Source organism: Aulonocara sp. 'chitande type north' Nkhata Bay, linkage group LG3 (assembly GCF_057382095.1).
Source record: "Aulonocara sp. 'chitande type north' Nkhata Bay isolate Kocher_YH1m ecotype deep benthic linkage group LG3, A_spYH_male_GT1.1, whole genome shotgun sequence".
In the NCBI taxonomy this organism is placed as follows: Eukaryota; Metazoa; Chordata; class Actinopteri; order Cichliformes; family Cichlidae; genus Aulonocara; species Aulonocara sp. 'chitande type north' Nkhata Bay.
Window position 1 is genome coordinate 31716223 of NC_141346.1, and position 22090 is coordinate 31738312.

The 22090-nt window shown below is 41.1% G+C and overlaps 1 protein-coding gene across 1 annotated transcript in view; it reads left to right on the forward strand.

The window, feature by feature from the left end:
- The first annotated feature begins 1647 nt into the window (after positions 1 to 1647).
- Positions 1648 to 22090, forward strand: part of nhsl2 (NHS-like 2) — a 203644-nt gene continuing 183201 nt past the window's right edge. The window contains exon 1 of the mRNA XM_086276531.1: positions 1648 to 2201. Within this exon, the coding sequence (XP_086132657.1) occupies positions 1901 to 2201 (301 nt within the window). The 5' untranslated portion in view covers positions 1648 to 1900. The remainder of the gene's footprint in view (positions 2202 to 22090) is intronic.

Here is a 22090-nt window from a genome sequence, read left to right on the forward strand (position 1 = left end):
TGGACCCTCGCAGAAAGTACTGTTTGTGTCAAACCAGGTACTCTAAAAAATCAGTCCTCACATCTGTGAGACTAGACGACTGAAACAAAGGACTCGTGATCTGAGCTGTCACTGTAACGACCTGCTGGCTCAGATAAAATGACGTTAGGCATGTGTAATGTGTTTGAGCACTGCTGTGTCCCCATCTGGAAATCTGGGTCTGGAGCGGAGGTCTGCACATGTATTCAGCTTATGGAGAAGAAAGATTTGGGGATGTGGGGGGTGTGAGACGGTCTGACTTGGGAATTTCTGTTCCTCAGTTTTTTGTATCCTCCTCATTTTGAGACCCAGTTCTTTAAAGCGACCTCGTTTTTCACTCCGCACAGCCTCCGCTGACACGTTTGGCTCTGTTTAGAAATCTTGCTTCTTATTTTGATCTTCATTTTTCGGCCAATTGATGTCAAAACTGCTACTGGACAATCCAAAAACATTTCATGCCTACACTCAGCTGCCATTTTAATAGGTAAACAAAGTCAGCGCCTCCTACCACTGAAACTCCCCTCTCAGTCTGCTTACAGAGGTTAAACCAAACATTTAATCCCTGGGATATCTTAATATAAGAGAGAAAAAAAGTGCATTTTAAGCATTTTGTCTCAGTTTTTCTACACAATAAATATGTAGAGTTACAGAAACAGTTCTAGTAGCTCACTGCCCAGACTTTCTCCTGTTTTTTATGAAACACAATGTTTTGGTTAATTCACCTAAAACGTCTCTGTTATTTAATGATTTATCTTAATTATTTTGTATATCAGCAGGGGGATATCAGCAGGAAAAGCTTAAAACTTATGATAATACAATTTAAAGTTTAAAATCTACGCTCTCCTTCACGTTTTCAAAAGCCTTTCAGTGGGCCGGATTGGAGTCTTTGCCAGGCCAATTCTGGTCCCCTCGGGCCTCATGTTTGGCACCTCTGCTCCACATGTTAAAAACCTGGCTGCAGTCAGTGAAGACTACCCTGGGTGTGTTCTGGCTCACAGTCTGCAAGGTGCTGCATGTGGCTGAGCTTAACACCTCTCCACGCAAGCTCCCCCAAACATAAAGTGAGGAAAGGAAGAACGCAAAAGTTTTCGGACACGAGCTCCCACTCGCTTCGATTATTTCGATTTTGCACATGCACGCGTGGGCACAGACAAGGCAGTCACGCGCATTGTGGTGGTGGTTGCGGTGATGCTGCATGAAGGAGCTGATCCATCCCCTTCTCTGTCCTCCTCCATCTTCTTCTCCTACTCCTCCTCTCTTCATCTCTCCCTCCATCAGACAGGTTTCCTCCAAGGGAAACACCAGACTGTTGCGCACTGTGTCGCTGCGTCAAGCCCGACATAAAAAGATCTGACGCTGGGTGAATCTTTTCATAATAAAAGCATGTTTGAAAATATTAAAAGGGTGTAAAGAGTAAAAGAAATGCTAACAAAGTGGCGATAACAGCGCAAAAAGGTCTCATAAAACAGAACCATGTTTCTATACGTGAAGCTGAAGCTGCATAAAACTATTCGGTTCAGGGGTTTTATATGTGCGAGTCCCCGATAAGAAACGCAGTAAATTCGGGCTTTAATTTTGAAGCTTTAACAGGAAATCTCGTCTGTCACACTCTTCCGATCTTGACTACAGTCCTCGCAGCAGCCGACTCTCTCCTCTCCACTGAAAAAAATAGAAAAAAAAATTCGCTTCCAGTCAAAAACAATGAGGGCGCACGACGCGCAACTCGCTCCGAGCCGCTCAGCCAGCAGCGCACTTTTACCTCCCGGAGGATCCGTGGCGTGTGGCTGTGCGCCACCCGGAGGGAGAAGGTCCACGGGGATATAACTTGACTGTCTGAGGAGTTTTATATTTTTGGAATCAGAGGAGGCGGGAGAGAGAAATCATGCCTTTTTGTAAACGCACGATATTTCCGAAAGATGTGTGCAAGCCCGACGGCAAGAGGCTGCAGCAGCAGCACCAGCAGGAGCAAGGGGAGATTTTCGGGGACTTGGCGGACGTGTGCAGCTTCACCCTGTGCTCGGTGCTCCGACAGCTCTCGGATTTGTCCCGGCACTCGGTGAGCATCCTGGAGGAGCTGGAGGGAGACCTTGTGTCCATCTGCCACCGGTCCTGCGCGCTGGAGGGCAGAGTGGTCCGACTGCAGAGGCACGTCGCAGAGCTGGTCAGCAAACCTCCACCGAGAAGTAAGAGAGATAAAAAAAAAAAGAAAAAAGAAAAAAAGAAGACGCTTAAGTTGAGCTGACGGAGCTCACACCTGCGCTCACTCCTGCAGAAGGGCTCAGCTGTTTGTTGATTTGTTTTTAGTCTTGTGTGTGGTGACTTGAGTGAAAGTTTTGTGGAGTCAGCGCGCGCTCTGACACTCTGGGGTTTCACTGTGACAGTCTCCACAGTGACAGAGGGCCAGCCCTGCACGTGCGCGTGAGCGAGTGTGAGGTTTGTTATTGTCAGCTGTCAGCAGAGCGCTCTGCCTTCAGTTACTGCGGGACACACCGCAGGTCACTTTGGGAAGATGAAACTACATGTTTGATTTAATTTGCTGACACGTGACGGTTGAGGAGGTGGAGTTCATGTCCGCTCGGCAGTGACCGAGGCTTCATAGCTGTTCGGGACGGCATGCGACTTTGGCTCAGGGGTGTGCAAGTTTACCAGATGCCCCTGAAAGCAGCACGTTGTGGGTGTGGAGAGTGGAATGTGAAGTGGGTGAAAATGCGTGGATGTCATGAGTGTTTTAGAGTTTTGTCGCTGTGGTCTTCCCTCTTGTTTATCTGTAAACACAGTTTGACCTCAGCTGCCGGCTCCTCTGCTTGCGTGAACGATGTGTGAGCAGAGGCGTGTAACTGTTTCCCGGGGAGGGGAAACTCTACTCTGATCCTAAGAGCTTGGAAAAAGCGACATACATAAGTTTGTTGAAGATGTTTCTTCAGTTCTAAAACCAAAAAGCGGAGAGGCTCAAGTATCTAAACCCTAGTGGGGGTTTCCCCTCAGGAGGTGGTTGTTGACCCACTATTAATCATGTGCGTCATCAGGTGAGCCAAGATGTGAGCTGTGAAAGCTGGAGTCTCATTAACAGGTTACTCTAGATTGTGGATTTTATAAGTGAGAGATTAGCAGAAGATTTAGATATTTGGTGTTTAGTTATCAGAGAAACCAAGATGTTCTGGAAATCTGTTGCAGGCACATGTTTCAGGCTCACCTGCAGCCCTGGGCACAAATACAGATGTGCTGCTTGAAGTTTAAACATCAGTTTGTATTAATATGTGTTTTGCAAAGTGCTGAAATGAGGGTTAGGATTAAAGACTTTGCTAAAGGAAAAGTAAAGAATGAGTAAGGGGATTCAGTGCTTTTGACCACGTGCTTACATGGTCATCGTGTCAAACACAGTAGCTCAGAAAGTTTTGAATGAATTCTGATAAATCTTTGCAGGGGTGTAGAGTGACGTCATCTAACATTAAAAGGTCTTCAAGGTCAACTTCAAGGCCTTGCAGTATGATAGTGTGGCGTGTGTTGTCCAAATTATAGAAAGTACCATATAAAGATGTAAAACATCATGTCACGTTTGACCTCTGACCTCACCTTTGGGTTTCACATGTACCCTTCTTTCAGGTTGACCTCTAAAATATGTCATGTCTTGAAGGAAAATATTGCTAAGAGAGAGAAAAAGGTAATAATAAATTATCATACTGATAATTATGTCAGGTATATTAAAGGTAAATAACACAAAGTTGTTTTTTACACGTGCAAAGTGCAGGCTGCAAACTTAAAGTACATTCATGAATATATATACAAAATACAATAGAGTTCCCTTAAAAGTAAATATGGCCCACAGAGTGAGCTGCCTTGGCAGAGGTTTGTGCTCTCAGAGTACTTATTGTTACACTCAATGTATCGCTGTGTAGGTATCTGGGTGCCTAGAAAGAAGACAGCTGGACTTCTTTAGTTTCTTGAAGATCTCATGTACCATCCACACTTGTACCCTTAATAGATGTATATTAAGGGTACTTTACTAAAGTAGTTGATTAAATGTACTGAGTGACATCTTACCAAGGGTGCTGTCAGTATGATCATCCACTGGCGTTGGGCATGTTTTGAAGCATCCTTTCTTCTAACTTTGAGTGTCGTGCTTGGTCTGTGTAGCAGACACATTTGAACCTATTCTGGCAGTTGTGGATTGGTTATGACTCTGGCAGATGTCTTGTGGTCCAGATGTGGTTTAAGAATCAACGAACCAGGCTTGACATGAGGTATGGCAGATGCCTGGGTGGGCCAGATGTGGCCCAAATGTCATGACACTTGGTATCTGGCCCTTATAAGATAGACATGTGGATGGCATCGGTAAAAGACCAAATAAGAAAAACCCAAAGAAAGATGCATATCAGTTCATAACCTCCAACGTGTATTATGGAGTATGTTCTTTCTGTTGTTGGTAATTAAGGATTTGTCATTAAAATAACAAAATGTACAAAGTGGACGATTCAGTGTAACACAAATTGAGTGGCCGTTTTCCCATTGGTTTCTTTGGGGTGGCTCATGTGGTAGAGTGGGTCGTTTACCAATTGGAAGGTCTGTGCCTCAATCCCTGGCTCCCCCAACCCCACATACGACACATACCAAGCATGTTGGTGCTGTAGCACTTGTGGCTGAGGTTATAGAGCAGGTTGCCTACCAATAGTCATCTCTGGCTTTTCCACTCCATGTGTCAAAGTGTCCTTGGGCAACATAGTGAACTGGACAGGAAGACCTTTACAGCCACGGCTTTCGCCCCCTGGTGGTCGTTAAAATAGAATGCAGCTTTAAGGGATTCCCTTGTTGGCTTCTCTTTTCAGACCTGGAAGTGTAATTCATCTTCTGTCCTGTGTATGGCAGGGACGTCAAACCCATTTTACACTGTGGGCCACATACATAAATACATACCAGACCACTGAAACTCGTCTTTCTGTGGGTGTGAGAAGTTTAACTGCACATTTAACCACCGAGATATCTAAACATATGAAAAAGACGACTTTATCAGTAGGAAAAGCTGTAAAACCAAATTAGAGTCATTTGAATAACAATACAGTTTTTCCTGCTCAAGCAGAATAACAGAAAAGAAGTGTAAACATCTGGCATGTATATGATTTAACTCTGGTCTCTGGTACAAGCTGCAAAAGTTTGCAGCTGAGTTTTCCCACCATTTAAAAGTAAAAAATATTCATTTTGTTTACAAGGGCTGGGCTGTGCACACATGAGACTGGTCTGATGAAAAATTATCTTCAGAGACACGAAACAAATAAGGGAAAATTAATTTCCTAGAGCACACATCAGCAGATTAAAAGTCATTATTACTTCTGCTGTGAGACTGTGCTGCGTGTGCCTACCAGTTACGACGGATTAGGGAGCGACACTTGAAAAGAGACAACCACGTGAGGACGTCGGTCAGAGTTAGCATAAAGAGGGTTTGGTTTTGATTTTACACGTGGCAGTCGAATCAAACACATTCTGTGAAAAACAAAAGGCTGGAAATCGGTCCAATGACGCAATAAAAAAAACTGTTCTGTAATATCTAACACGTTTGTGGATGCTTTCATCTGATGGTACAGAGATGGCCAGATGCATGATGGGAAATTTGCACTGTGGTCGCGAGCCTGTTTCGCTCTGCAAACTTTGCACAAACTTATCGAAGGCAGCTTTGACTGTGTTTGCACTGCAGCTCGAGCGCGAGCCGATGAATAAAGCAAGCTGACTGTGAACATGAGTTTACGAGGCTGTCAGCAGGCCGTGTGTGTGTGTGTGTGTGTGTGTGTGTGTTTGTGAACACGTACAGCACGATAAGACAGAAAGAGAAAGTCCCTCTTAAAACAGACCAGATGTAGAGCTGGAAGGAGGAGAGGATGGGAGATAAAACAAATGCAGTTCATCCTCTGGTTTACTTTACAGAGACAAACTCACGCATGTGTTGGCCAGTGTGTGTGCGTGTGTTTTAATACATGAGCTCATCGGTGTTTGATGCTCCTCACTCTTCGCTCTCCTTTCTAAAATCCTGTGTGGGCTCTTACTGTATCGCTAACACGTGGGCCGAAGCGCACGGCTTAATAATCAATACAAGCCCGCCTGGGCCTTCATCTTCCATCGTCATCTGAACTTCACCGCCTCTTTCTCCCTCTCTCTTACCTCCTACTGTCTCAGCAAGGATGGAAAAAACTGATTTGAATTTCACCAACAGAAAAATGAGGACTAAGTCTCCTTAAAGCACTTTGTATTGTAAGATAAGAACCCTACATTACTAAGAGTAACTCCAACAATCCAACAAACTATGAGCAAGCACTTGGCGACAGCGGGGAGAAAAAACTCCCTTATAACAGGTAGAAACCTCCTGCAGAACCAGGCTCAGAGCCTGAGTGATGCTTAAAGCGCTAAATCCTTTAAAAAAAAAAAGTTTCTGCAATGAACACAAAGAGACGCTTTTACTTTTATTAATAAGACTCATAACTTTGTAAAGAATCAAAGCCCCCACCCCTCAGCAGTTGTAGTGGGTTTGTAATGTTGGCGGCTCTACTGTATAGAAGCTAGATTCTGGCTACTTTTTTTGAATATTTAAAGAAATAGAAACATAATTATTTTCCATCTGTTTCATTTTCCTTTGAGTTGTCTGTTTTATTAACTACTTTAGCCTCTTGCTAACGTTAGACTTGCATCAGTAGTAACTGCTTAGTTGATGCTGATTTTATTCTTTGTGACTATTTTGCTTTAAAAAACTACACAAGGTGAAACAGACATTTTATGTCATTTTTGATACTTTCCTTTGATTTTTCTGGCAAATGTTCTTTTTAGCTTTCTGTTAGAGGCTCGTGACTAATGCTAAAATAGTATCTCTCATGACATCAGTGGAATCAGCAGTGGCCTAATTATACATGCTTCGACTGAAGTTATAAGATAAAGATTAAACTCATCAGTTACACTCCCCTACTTTAAGTATAAATGCAGTAAAGCTGTTGCAGTAAACACTGGGAGATTTCCAGAGCAGCTGTGCCAATATTAGCTACAGTGTAAAGTCATGTTATAAGATTAGATATAGACTCGGCTGATTTTCAGTCAGTCTCACGTAAGTTATCAACCGGACACGTAGTAGTTACATTCATACTGTGAATGAGGAAGTCACAAATTTCAAAAGTGTTTGTAACAACAAACCGAATCTATGCCAGCTAAATCACCCCCACTCAGCTGAACATGGACATTTTTAAGAAGCTAACAAAGGGTTAGTGGCTCAAGCTAAAGCTAAAGGAAGGAGCCTCAGTATAAGCAAAAGGTCAAAGCAGTTAGGGGGACAATTATGGGGATACAGAAAAGCGTTAATGTTGATCTCCTGGTATAGCGTGAAGTTATAAACATTCTGGAAATTAGTGTAGGTACCCGATATTTGTTTTGTTATGTGACTCAGCTGCACCTGCTTTTGCTTTGTAAGCTTAAATATGTCAGGTAATGGTAGGTTTACAGCAACTCATTCTTGCAACTCATCGTTTGGGGGTGGGGGGTGGGGGAGACAAAGTTTAATATCTGCTTTGAAAATATGAAAAGTTTATTTTTGTTTGTATATGTGGGAGTTACAGGTCTTAGGGGGGGAAATTGGCAGGTCAAAAAATCAGAATCAACCAAGAACACTGCAGTCGGTGCATCTCTACTCTGTCAGTCGTTACCAGCCAGGAGACTTTGTTCATGTTCATTGGGACCTTCATGATTTGCACCCCCACTCTGCCTACCTGACTTTTTACTTTCACTTCCTATCACTGGTTAGGTTTAGCTAGTAAAAATTACTTGGTTAAGGAAAGGGGAAGATCAGGCGTTGGGTTAAAACAGCCCTATAACAACAGTAACACTGCTTGTTCACAAATAACATTTACTGATCACTTGCACTTAAGCTATAGCTCACTGAGTAACAGCAGAAAAAGAATCTTCAGTAAATGGGCCACACCGCCAACTCAGGTCCTGGGGATGAGGTTAATTGTTTAATAGCAATATTAGTATTTGGCATTATTTAATTTGTGAATGTAGTTTTTTAAATATATATTCCTTTGTGTATTTTTTAACTTTTGAAGGACTAAGTGGTGTGTTTGTTTACTCTAACTCTGAATCTACAGTCAGTTTTTAGATCACAATGATCAAGTAAACTTGGGATGAATACCACACAATGCTGAGTGGGACTTTTAAAAACTGCGGGAGGCTCTAATAAAACGCCCTGGGCTTTGGAGCTTTGACTGTATGAAGTAAGCTAGGTAATTTGCAGCTTATAAGTATAATCCATTTCTTGCACTTGCTCTCATGAGTTTGGTTTTGGAAAGGCTTAAAACAGAGCCCACCATCGGAGGTCTTTATGGAAGACTTACAGTATCTCCTACTACAGCCCCATGTTTGAGCACACTGCTCAATGAGCGCCACCTGTGGTTAGTGTTTGGTTAGGTTAAGATAGTTGAGGGTTTTCCAATTTGTAGGGATGAGAAACACTCACATTATTTTCCCTTATTCATTTGAAGAAAAAAATCTTGGATCTGTGCTTTTTCTCCAATAACAACCACTGACAATCCCCCCTCTCCACCTGCCAAAAAAAGTGGAGTTGCACACACAGTAAAACACATGTTTCCAGCCTGGATGAGGGGATTTTTTCCACCCAGTGTAGACTTTGTACAGGAGTCGGATCTCCTGAGCCGCTTCCAAGATCTCTGCACTGTGAAACACTGGAGGGAATCGGAGCTGGCTTCCTGCGCCCGGAGAGGAGGGGAGGAGTCGCACTGATACAGAGAGGAAGAAGATGTCAGTCGTCGCTTTGGAAAGCGTGATAGCGGAAGGAATGTGTGTGTGCATGTGTGTGTGTCCACTTTCCACTGGAAGTTGTCACTCAGAAGGGCCTAAACTTGAGGAGTTTGCCCTCTGAAACACCTCCTCTTCAGCCTTTTTCATACTGGGCTCATTTCCTGCCATTTTTTGTTGGCTGCTGTTGACCCAAAGTGGGGCAGGAGTATCCCAAGTATGTGAATGGGAACCAAAGTTTGGTGTTTTCTTTTTGTGCCTGTTTCCAGCTTTATACTATGTGGGAAACCACATTCCTTCTTTGACCTCGCACTGATTTTTTTTTTTTGAGTTTCTTGTAACAAAATGTTCCCTGCTCTGCCTCACAGTCCCAGTCGTGTTAGACGTTTGCATGAAAAGCACATTTTAATCCACTTGTGGACAATTCCTAGTTCCTGAGCTCACAGCAGGTGTTATCCCTGAGGTGCTAAAGGCAAAGCACCTGCTGTGACATCACTGAATAGGGGTGTGGCCTCAGGAGATCACTGTGGTGCTTTCTTTTGTTCTTGCTAATTGCTGCACCAATATGTGAAAGATTCATCCACTTTTGCAGGTTTTTATTATCTAAAGCACATAAAAGTGTAGAAATTTATTAGAAAATACTTTAACGAAAGCAACATTACACCAGAAACTATGCCTCAAGATGCTTTATATTTAAGGTAGAGACAATTATACAGGGAAAATACTAACATCAAGTAAACGATGGCTTATCTGAACAAAGGGGACATTTTAATTTTGTTCATATCATTCAGCATGTAGAGAACACAGAAATTGTTTTGCTCCTCTATTTGAACCTAAATCATCTTAATCAAAGAGCCAATGGGAAGGAAATGATTTAAAAGACTTTCCCTCCCCCCTTCTATCTCGTTCCCATGGGTGGATGTCGCCCTCATGACTTAGTATCCCTGCATCTCATCCCCTTCCCCTCCTTTCTCACATTTTTCTCTTCTTTTTCCATCTTCCAACTCTCCTCTGTGACAGGAGACAAAAATAATCCTAAAACCTGTTTTTAGCTATGGTCAACGTTTGATTTTAGACTTCGCAGCTTTGGATATGGAGGTGTTTTGTAATCCCACAGTTTTTTTAATCATATCTACAGTCCGTGAACTCTTTCCTTGAGCCAAAACATTCACTTCTCCTCATCCTCCCCCACCATCTCTCTTCCTACAGCTGGTGATTCAGAGGGCAGCGGTAGCAGGACTGAAAAACTTCCCGCCACCACTCCAAATTTTTATTTTAAAAAAAAAAATCTTATTTTTGTTTTTAGTTGAAATCAGTATTTGGATCTGCCAAATTTCCAGAGGCAAATCTTATTTGCACATTCTCATACACTAGGTGGAATTATTCATCAAAATGGTGTATTATATAATGTCACAGAAAACTAGCAGTTTCAGAGCTGCAAACATAAACAAACTTTAAACCAAAGCTGATCATGTTTTTTTTTTGGGAGTGCATAATTTAAAAGTTTAATTTTTTGGAATTCACAAACAATAACTTCAAAATGTCGACATGTATATACTTTTAATGAGATGTTTTCATGTATAAACAGCATGGTGGATCAGTGTTTGACATTGCTGCCTCACTGCAGACGGGTCCTGGGTTCAAACCTGGGTAAGACTATTCTGCTTGGAAATTGCCTGTTCTTCCCAGGACACCCAAGCAAAAACGTCATTCTTAATCTCAGGATTTTCAGTTCCTGGTTAAACTAAGGTTGAAGAAACATGTAGACATTAACCAAACACAGACGTAAACTGTCTTAGGGTAAATTCTTTGGTCTTTCGATTTTCCGGCTTCTTTCATGGTGATGGACAAACTTCCTTTACCGTGGACAGTGGTGCTGGTGTGGCTTTAGCCATGGTGCTTCTTGGGTTGTTCCTGAACACTCTAACCAATTTCTTTATATGAAGACAGTTTGGTCTCATTCCAGACCCGCTCAGCAACCTAACAAACCCATGTCCAATGGCACGAGGGCTATGTGCATTTTTAGTGCTGTTCGTGTTTCATGCGCAACTGTTGGTATATATCTTTTTATTTCACAAGCTGTCATGCATCTGTTACAGCCACAGATTATTGTTACCAGTATATCTAACACCTACAACCTCTCGGACCAAAGAAATACCTAAAGTATCATCACATTTCCTGAATTTTGCCACTATTTGGTACTGCAGTGTTGATTTTTCTTGCACCAACAGCCTATAAATGTTATAAAAGTTAAATAAGAATACTTAAAGTGTTCCCCAAAAAAAGTAAGAATATATGTCTGAATGAGTTTTCCTAAAATTGATAGCAGATTTAAAAAAGACTTGAGTGTTTTGTGATCACAACGTGTTAATCAATAGACTGTGTTTCTGTTTTGTGTTTGACGAGTTTCATACTTGAAGGAAGAATCGTTCAGCTAGTGTTGTTGAACTTGGTGTTCTGCAGGGAAGCCTTCTAAGTCCTCACATATTTTCATAAATACTTTCATAAACTTATCTTTCTGGGTAAAATTTTTATCCCAAAAATGTGAAACATTTCAAATGTTAAGAAGTTAAGTTTGTATGTATTTCAGCAGACAGCCTCAGTTATAGGGCTGCACGATTTTGCATAAAATGAGAATCACGATTTTTTTGGCTTAGAATTGAGATCACGATTCTCTCACGATTTTCTTTTCCAGTATAAATATTTATTGCACTTATTAACTGCACATCAACTTCGTAACAGTTGAGACTGAACATAAAAACAATAAATAAACATAAAAATAACAAATGTCTCATGTTTTGTTGTTGCCGCAAAATGTTGTACTGCTTGAAATTCCGTCTCCACCGTTGCTCGACACTGCGTGTATAGAGCAGGTAGTGCAACAATAGAAAAATAGTTGCGGGACGGCACTGTGTAGCGTTTGTCTAGGGTGTTGATCATTTTCCTAAATCCCTCGTTTTGCACAGGGTTGATGGGAGCCATATCTTTGGTCAGGTGATAAGTGATAGCCTCCGTAATTTCTTTGTGCCTGCGGGAGTTCGACGTGTATAGTGAAGCGCTGTATAAGGTTCCCGTTATTGATGTTTGGGTGGTTTACCGGGACAGATTTTCTCCTGTCACTTTCTCGTCATCCCTGACGTGCTCTCCGTTGTTTTTTCCCTGCTAATTTTAGCATCACACGGCACAGCTTCTGTATCACGTGGTATAAGGCTCCGCCCTTGTCATTTGTTGAGCAGGAAGAGTGAGCGCTTGTTTTTATGCAGATTACGTCCCGGATAAAAATGCGGTACAATCGTCGTCGCCTTTTTTTTTTTTTTTTTTAAATCGTTGTCATTTGGAAATGAGATCGCACATAAGTATGAATCGAGATCGCGATTTTCTAACGATTAATCGTGCAGCCCTACTCAGTTACACTACTGTCATCCTAGTAGATGATTTTTGTGTTTTTGACTCACTCTGAAAGCATGAGTATGGGTGTTTTCTTGCAAGGCTTTATGTGACTGCTCAGTTTTAATGTGTGAGAGAGAGCCATTGGTTTATAAAGTTAGGATTATTTGGAGGTGGGGCACAAGCCCCTATCCGATCGTTCAGTCTGACATCACTAGCCGTGTCTGGGCCTAAACTCCGCTGCAGGTCCATATATCAAATGATCACTGTGGCATTACTGAGAGTTAAAACACTGTCTTAAGTCTTTCATCTTTAATAAAATGATCAGCGTTCTGCTCTACCAGGTGTAACAACTGAGTTCAACATCCAGGCATCCATGAAAACGGAATTTATGACATTTAACGGAGTTAGAAGTTAGCAGGAAGTTAGCTCGCTAGCTTCCATCTAAATAGCATGTCCTGACTGCGGGGTTTTGGAAACAAATTAAAACGTACAGCTCTGTTATCACTTCCAACATAAATGAAGACAGAAAGCTAAACAGCAGTGACGTTTGTAGGGTTACTGAAGTTTGGCTAGCTGGTATATAATGATGTGCTACGTGACCGCTAGCGACACAGCTATGTTAGCATAATATAAACAAGCTAACTTTTTTTCCACTCGATAAAAGTTAACGTGAGTGTTCTCGGTGGTCAGGAACAAATGTAATCGCATGGCAGGATGCTGTAAAAGGACCAAACTTCAGCCAGGAGAACAACTGAGATAATCCATCCACAATACGAGGTTAGTCATTCATATACTGCTGCATGGGCTGGGCTGTAGTTACATCCTAAGGTTTTAAAAACTGAGCTTAAATAAATGATTAGCGGTAATAAAAGCCGAGGGAGGTCAACAGTGATCACTGACTGTTTTAGGAGCTTTTTGAGATTAAATAGAAGAAAATACAAAACATTAAACATGTTAACAACACAAAAGCCATAGTAAACGCAGACTACTTTAGACCCGGAAGTAGGATTCGTCATGTCATCACTTAATAATCGGATAGTAGACTTTGTGGGAAGAGTGGCTGTTAATTACACACAGTGTGTGTGTGTGTGTGTGTGTGTGTGTGTGTGTGTGTGTGTGTGGGAGAGAGAGAGTGAAAGTGCTGTTGTGACCTCAGTTTATGAAAGCGAGCTGTGGTTTCAGGTACGGAGTCAGAGAAGAAAGCCTATTAACAACTTCCTGTCTTGGCTGAGAGCCCGGCCCTTTCTCTCTCTCTCTCTCTCTCTCTCTTTCACACACACACACACACACACACACACACACACACACACACACACACACACACGACCCCATTCAGCTATCTTAGTGAGGACCTTCATTGACATAATGCTTTCCCTAGCCCCTTACCCTAACCCTAACCATTAAAAATGAATGCCTACCCCTAACCCTTACCCTAAACCTAACCATAACCTAATTGTAACCCTGACACTAAAACCACATTTTGAGCCTCAAAAATGCCTTCAAATTTGTGAGGACCGGTGAGTGTGTCCTCACAAGTGACTGTTGGTTCTCACAAGTATAGTAGAATGCAGATTTCGGTCCTCACGAAGATAGCTCGACAGGAACACACACACACACGCCCGCACACACACACATCAGACACTTCAGAGGACATTGTCTTATAATTATGCATCTTAAACCTTCCCCAGTGTAAACTTTAATGATTTATATCGACATTTCCTGATAATGTCCCCACAACAACAGCAAAACAAACACACACATTTATTGTTAAATAAAGGGACTTAATGTTCTACCAATAAAACAAACAAATGCATAGCCAAAAGGAACAAAACTTTTACATTTTGCGCCCTCTGCTAGAGCTCGTATAGGCTTCAAACAGCCAGTGTATCCTGTGTGCATGTGTGTGTGTGTGCTGTAGTCTTTTGTGCTGATACCTCATGCTGTGAACTACATGTAGTGTGTCTTTCTCTAATATCAGCAGCAATTTGTCAATGTGTAGACACACAGACACACACAGAGGTGAACAGCTTGAACAGGCATGAGAGAAATGGATAAAAATCACAGGCAAAGTAGAAAAAAAGATTAAATGGGTCGAGGAAAAGGCACAAAGTGAAGAGAGAGGAAAAGAAAGAAAGGAGGAGGGAAATCCAGGAAGGATGGGAGGATCAAGACAAGGAAAAACACAGACATTTCTGTCATTTTTCTTCATTTGATATTTCATTTGTCACTGTTTTTGTGAAGAAAAGTCTTTGAAACTATGCCCTGCAGTCAAACATCTAATTTTGTAAAAACAAATATGTGTCACTTACTCAGAAAACTGAGTAATGTTTGAGTCTGATTTTGTTGTAAACACCCTGCAGCTCATTTAAATTGGCCCTGATATTAGTGCCTAAATGTTTTGCATGTATTTTCAGCCTCGTATTTGCCAGAACTTGAAGCACTTTTAGTGGAGAATGCTCAAGGAAAGTTCTCCTTTACCAGTGGGTATTCCCCTCTGGTGGGATATGGAGCAACTGCAGGTGTGGTGTGGACAACCAGGTGAAAATATGAAGTGAAACTAATGTGTACGAAGGACTGTTAAAGGAAAACAAGTAAAATTCATTTTGACTCTTTTATTGTTAATAACTGATAAAAGAAAATGTTGATCCTTTTTTGGCTTCTTAGGTGGGTTGTGCCAGAAAAAAAATTGATCTGTATTTTTATAGCAGCAAAGCATTAACTAACTGACAATGTTAAACATGAACTAGCATTGTTTTTAGCTCCATCAGGTAGCTTTGCTTTACAAAATTAAAGCCCTAAAAACCCACTTTGCGGTATCTGCTCAGCATTTAATGGCACAGTTAGAGACTGGCTGGCAGCTACAGAGTTACAGCATATATTTCCTTGTGTAGCGTGAAAAGAAATTAACATCTAAATGTTACGCAGTGGCTGCTTGTTTAAAAAATTATTGGTTTTAAAACTGGGTTCACTATTTTTTCCTTTGCCCCCAAGTGGCTAAGAAAACAAGTTTTTAGCACTTTTTAAAAATGCAAACCAAAGTTATTTCATTTTATGTATCATTTCTTTATTGCGTTGACAATGTTTTAAGAGCTTTATTTGTGCCAAAAGCACACACTGTATCTGTAAGATGGACACAGATTCTGCAGTTCTGCTTTCTGAATTCTGCATCATATCAGCGCATATGTTATAGCTGTAAAACAATGACATAATATATGCAAAGTAAAAATGTACATAAAGTGAGTAGTTCAGCATCCTGAGGAATAGCTTTGTCATCACAAAAGATAAAATAATACATTTGGATTAAGAACTGTATATATATTCAAATCTCTCATGAGTTGTTAGTGACATCATCAGACAAGTTTCACTAACAACTTTATCCACGTGGATATCAGCTTAGATAAAGTTCTCACATGAGCATTTTACTGCTTTCCATCTCTGTTTGGTAAATGAAGTGGTAGTCATATACTGCTGTTCTAATCTTACCACTCAACGGTTAGGGCTTGTAATCTGTCTTCTGACCCAATAGTCAAAGTACAGTTTCCCTAAGATAGTATTTTATTAATCAGAGCTTTTCCTAACTTTCATGATTTGGTTTGGAGTTTATTCTCCTGTAATTAAACGGTAAAAGTGTAAATTTTCCTGCAGAAAAAGAGAACCAGAGAGGAATTGTCCCAGTGATCCCCAAATTTCCCCACACTGTAAGAAATAACAAACGCCACTGGAGTGCAGGAGATTGGGTAACAGCAGTGATATAATGCAGGAAGAGGCCCTGTGATGAAATACTGTACATGTGCAGAACAGCACTCTGAGTCCAGTGAGATTTTCCACATTTCTTCTTTCCAATCACCTCTACTCCTCTCTCCTCTGTTTCCTCGGTATGACCTGAGGACGAAGCCTCGTGACGGTGTTTACTCTGTCTCCTATACGGCAGATTCCTATCAGGCAGTGTTTGTTTACAGAGTGTGCCTCAGTGGAGGCATATTGTTCAAAGAGCAGATGTAGGCTGCATGATGGCAGCGGTATGTAAGCACAGTAAGCTAAACTGAATACACCACCGATGATGCACTGCTAGTAAAATGTAAGTCCAGGCGAGGGGATGTGACTGTAACATTGCATGATGATGCATCCAGAATGAGGCATGAGGGTTGGTTTTATATTAAAACGTTTCAGCTGACCAGTGTGACTCCAGCAGCTGATGATTAACAAGGTAGTTGCAGAGGTTTGCCAGGTCAGGTTTGGTATTTCCTACACACTCCTTTTCACTGAATGCAGTCATGGAGAAACTCATGGATGACTTCAAATGCTATTTTGGATTATTCTGTTTCTATTATATCTAGTTGCTAGATATAGTTTGTGAAATGACAGTTTTCAGCACCAATTAACCAGACAACAACTGCTAAAAGCTGGTTGATTGCTATGTAGCCTCAGCTTTTCTTATAAAGAAGTACATCATTGCTGTCACAAGGTTCGTAATATGGCCCCAATCCAATTGTCAGTGTCTGCTAGATTGCATTTAATTTTGCACAGGGTTGAATTCTGAAGGAAGCAAACCATGTGATTACCAAATGAAAAGAAGATTCAAAAACTACCCCCACAAATGATGGAAACAGCCAATGTATTTATCTAATTAACCAATCCTAGTAAGCATTGCTTCCATTACTAACTAATAATTACAGGACTAAATGATTAATACCTAAATGTTTTTCTTTGAGACCTCTCTACCAGAAGTAGAAACTTAAAGTTCTGCTTGGGTTGCTTAAAGTCCTTCCAGGCACAACATTGCACTCACTAGTCATCTTGGGGCACAATTTATGCCACTGTGGATTCATTACTGCAACAACTTGATTGGATAGATATTTTACAGAGTTTCAATCTTATAAAAAATAATGATTTGCTTCTTTCGGCTAGAGTAGATATAATCGTGTAAGACTAAGTGCAGTCCATGAGTCATTAGCTCGTAGAGGCATCTTTATCAGCAAAAGCTTGAAGTAATGGTTTCCTGTTGACTTTATCAGTCTCTCACATCGTTGTAGAGGAATTTTGGCCAACTCTTCTTTTTTAAAACATTGCTGCAGTTCTTTGAGGTTTGCAGACATTCTGGACTTTGACTGGGCCACTGCAGCACATTGACACTTCGATTTTGCAGCCATTCATTTGTAGATTTGCTGCTCTGCTTGGGGTCATTGTTCTGTTGCATGGCCGATTAAGCTGTCAGGCAGATGGCCTCACATTTGACTCTACAATACTTTGGTCCGCTTTGGTCTCCTCTTTTCAAAGCACATTATTCCAGAAGTTCGAATGCAGCTTTGTAAACTTAAGCTGTGCTGAGATGTTATTTTTTTAGAGAGAACAGACTTTCTTCTGGCAACCCTTCCAAACACACCTCACTTGTTCAGTGTGTTTTTAATTTTGTGGTCATGAACTTTAACATTTAAGATGCTAACTGAAACCTGTTGTGTCTGAGATGTAGCTCTTGGATTTTTTACAGTTTCTCTTGCAGGTCTGATTTTGGGGAGATGTTTTGCTCTGATGTCCACTTCTGGGAAGATTGTGGCATTGTGTTAACACACACCTGAATGCTCCAGGCCTAAAAATGCCAATACTTCTGCTTTTACAGAGTTGGTTGCACTTAATGACGAATAATAAGTCAAGTGCATTTCAGGTTCTGGGTGTGAGTTACCATCTTAATTCCTATTGAAGCAGTCAGGGGGCCCTGTGAAATGACTATATATGCATCTTATTTGTCATGTCAAGATTCTCACAGATTTGTGCTCAGGATTCTTCAGAATGTGTCTTTTATAACATCTACAATTAAGTAACTCTTTACCCATTTAGCATTTTGTGCAGTAGTCTTAGGAGTAGCTTTGTTAAGCTAGTTAGGGTGAGCAAAACAATAAAACCATGGGCTGGACTGGCAGACAGTCATGTGAAACTCATCAGAGATGTCTTTCAACTGAGAAGAACTGGAGTTTTCCTGCAGGTTTATACCTTTGTAAGACCTTCTGTCATTGTATATATTTCTTTGAAGGTTCTCCCTTAAGTAGACGCTTTACTTTAAAGGACAAATTATTTGATAACATGGAAGGAATTGGTTTAGATAGTTGAGCTTTTATAATACTTACATTGATCCTGTGGTTTGTTGTGGAAGCGATTCAGACATGACTCCATGCATTAAATCATTGAATTCCCTGAAACATGCACAGGCACGTCTATAAAAAAACGAGAAAAAACCCCAAACCTCAATCCATCAGTGTTTCTGCATGTTCGGAGTATTTTTTCTAATGCAGTCCTGCGTATAGGATAGCTGACAGAGGCTTCATGTGTTTGCAGTACGAGGTGTTTTTTTTTATCAGTGCGTGTCTCTCCAGAGCTTGTCTCTCTATCATGGACAAAGGGCTGGCTGTCAACACCAACACGTGTAAAGTCAGCCAAGGCATGCTGTAATGGTGGATACAATCACTTCCAGATGTGTGTGTGTGTGTGTGTGTGTGTGTGTGTGTGTGCGTGCGTGCGTGTGTGTGTGTGTGTGTGTGTATTTGAGAATGGGAGAGAGAAAGAGAGAGAAAGAAAAAAATCAGAAGAAATTACTTCACTGTTGAGGAGGGAGATATCCAAACCATATACAGGAAAGGAAGAGAAGTCAAACTGATTTTTTTCTGAGAAGAATGGTTCCTATATTTGGCCTCTCTTCATCGGATATAAATGTAATGGACAGATAGAAACAGATGAGGTAGTATGATTCAACAAGTCCCATAAGAGACCAAAAAGTGAACATTATATCCTTCATGAAGGGAGAACTTCAGGATGACTGAAAGATTCTCTTTAGACCCCGCGATTTAAACACATTGTGACACACCAAAAGATATGTGCTTGATTTTTGGATAGTATTATCAGTATTTTGTGGTTCTAGCATGACGCTTGCACTTTTTTGCCTCTATTGTTTTGATTCTTCTTCTTTGGTTTTTCTGATTTGAATAGAGCCCCGTTAGCTTATGGCTTGCCTTCATCACCTTATCACAAAGTTTAACAGAGGGTCCTTTGATGTTTCACTAATGCTACAGTCGCAAAGTCTAGCCAGAACCTCAGATTTGAAACAGAAAATCCTCCACAAACGGTGACATGGTTGCTGCATGACAGCAATTTAACTGCAAAATGATGTAGGTGTTTGGCAACCTTGTATATACATAAGAATATAACCACCAGAGAAAGGTGGCCTCTCACCAGGGTGTTGTATGCTCAACATTTGGGTGATCAGATGTTGTTGGTAGCCATAACTATTAGCAATATGTCTCCAACAGAAAAAAAACAAAACAAAACAAAAAAATCCAATGTAGCCACTGGGCAACCAGTAATTTTTCCTTGTTGAAAGAAAGCTGCCATCCTAATTTTACTCTACCTGAGCCATGGGAAACACTGTTTGTTTTCCAGTTGACTCTTCAGCGTGCTTGTCTCTACCATATTATTAGTTAGTTTCTCAGGAAAAATGACACAGTCATGACTGTTGACATGACAGATTCAGGTGAGGCGGTAAGGCGAGTTTTATTGTCGTGTCCACTGTCTGGTGCTACACAGTGATGGTAAACCTGAAAAAGGCAATTTTCTGTAATGTAGATGAGACGTTCTTTTAAGTAGCTTAATGATATTGCACTTAAATGTTGTAATCTAACACAAGCAAATCTGTTCAACTCCATGAACAGATTTGTTTGAACAGTTGAGGACTGGCATGCACGTAGACATCCGGGTGGAGAATTTTACTTTGCAATTTGTCATTTGTTATTTTGTCAATCTTGTTTTTAGCTCATAGGCAGCCTTTAGGCCTCAGTTCTTACAGACGGATTAAAAAAGTACAATCTTTGAAGAGTCACTTGAAAAAAAACAAACTTGAAATGTCATTCTCTGTTTTCTTTGTACTATATTGTAGGGTCTTTTCTTTTTTTGCTATATAATTAAAATTGAATTGAACTGAAAAAAAAAATCCCAGTAGACACAACAAATGGTGATTACTTTTAACACTTCTTGGTCGTGGAGGATTATTTGATATGCTATATCTGTGGAACGTGGAACGAGCTCCTTTAGAGATTAGACAAGCCACTTCTTTACCTGTTTTTAAGTCACTCTTGAAAGCCCACCTCTTTACCCTGGCCTTTGACACCACGTGAGATGTTGGTTTTATTTTTTATTTTTATTAGGGCCCGAGCACCGAGAGTATTGTATCTGCTCTGTTTCTTCTTATTATTATTATTCAGGCAAAACAAGGGCCTTTTTGAGGGCCTAAACATGCTCAAAAACTCGTGAAATTTTGCACACATGCCAGGTCTGGTGAAAAATTTTGTATTTTAATGGTTTTACATATGAGCACTGGGAAATGGCTCTAGAGTGCCACCTATGCCTTGTTAAATGCAGCCCTACGACCACATCGTTTGAGCTACATGTATGAAATTTGGCACACATCTGTACCATGCCAAGACGAACAAAAAAGTCTGTGGGCCCATTGACGCAAACCCAACAGGAAGTCCGCAATTTAGAAGTGAATGTGACATTTTGGCTCTAATTTTGCCATTTCCATGCCTCGAACTTTTTCGAACTCCTCCTTGGGATTTGGTTGTATAACCTTCATATTTGGTCAGTGCCAACTACACACCTGGGCCATGTTAAATTGCGGAGCTTTTGAGTTTTCACAATACGGTGACGCGTGGCGCCATGGCGAATTTCGATGACTCGCCATGAAAATCTTATTGCCTCTCATTCTGTCATACATTGTCCGATCTGGACCAAAGAGCACACATATGATAAGGCTCCATCCCTGAACATATTTCAACTGCCATATTTGACATAAGGGCCAGCGCCACCTAGTGGGAACAGGAAATGCCATGTTTTACACTTTGGGATACAGTATTGTGATGGGTGACATCTGAAGCCTCAAATTTCTCCAGGAAAGCCTTAAGGAGTTGGTCTTGGGTTACAGTGAAAACTGTGAAATTTCGCGAAAGGGTGTTACCCCAGCAGCATGGCGAACTTTCATGTCTCTCCATGAAGAAACAAATTAGTATAACTCAATGAAATCCAGTCTGATCAGTACCAGACTTTACAGGCATGATGTCAGACCCGCCCTGAACAGATTGATGTGCCCATTGTCAGGTATACGAAGAGCGCCACCTAGTGGCAAGAGGAAATGTCATGTCTTTCATTTTGCTGTACTGATTTTCACATGTCCACCTCAAAAGCGGTGAATATCACCGTCTGTCCCTCATGCTGCTTCAGTGAGAAAATTGTGACTTTAAACTGAATGGCGCACCCTGGTGGGAAGGCGGTTCACCATGAAAGATGAAGTGGCTTTAGAGGGGCTTGGAAAGTTTAAAAGGTCTTGAAATTTGGCCCACACCTCCAATGTGACGAGGGCTATCTTGTTATGTGATCATTTTCATTGAATAGCGCAAAATGGCTCCACAGCGCCCCCTACAAAATTTCAAAACATCAGCCCCTGCTATGTGTTTCATTTATGAGTCTGAAACCTGGTAAACTTATAGGAGATATCAAGATGTAAAAAAAAGTGTCTTGGACCAATATCCCAAATCCAACAGGAAGTCAGCCATTTTAAAATTAATGTGTAATTTTGGCGACATTTTCCCCTCTTTTCAGGCACCGTACTTTGACGAACTCCTCCAAGGGATTTCATCTAACTGACGCGATCTCCAGTGTGTGGAATCTAAAGACCTTTGTGATGTTAAATTGCGAAGCTTTTTACATTCAGGGAAACGGGGTGGTCATAGCGGCACGTGGAGTTTCAATCACTCGCCAAAAAGCAGTAATCTGCTGTCACTCAAAAACACAATGTCCAATCTCTCCCAAAGTTCGCAGGCGTGATGAGACTCGAGCTCGGAAATGTTTGTAATACCATTTGTCA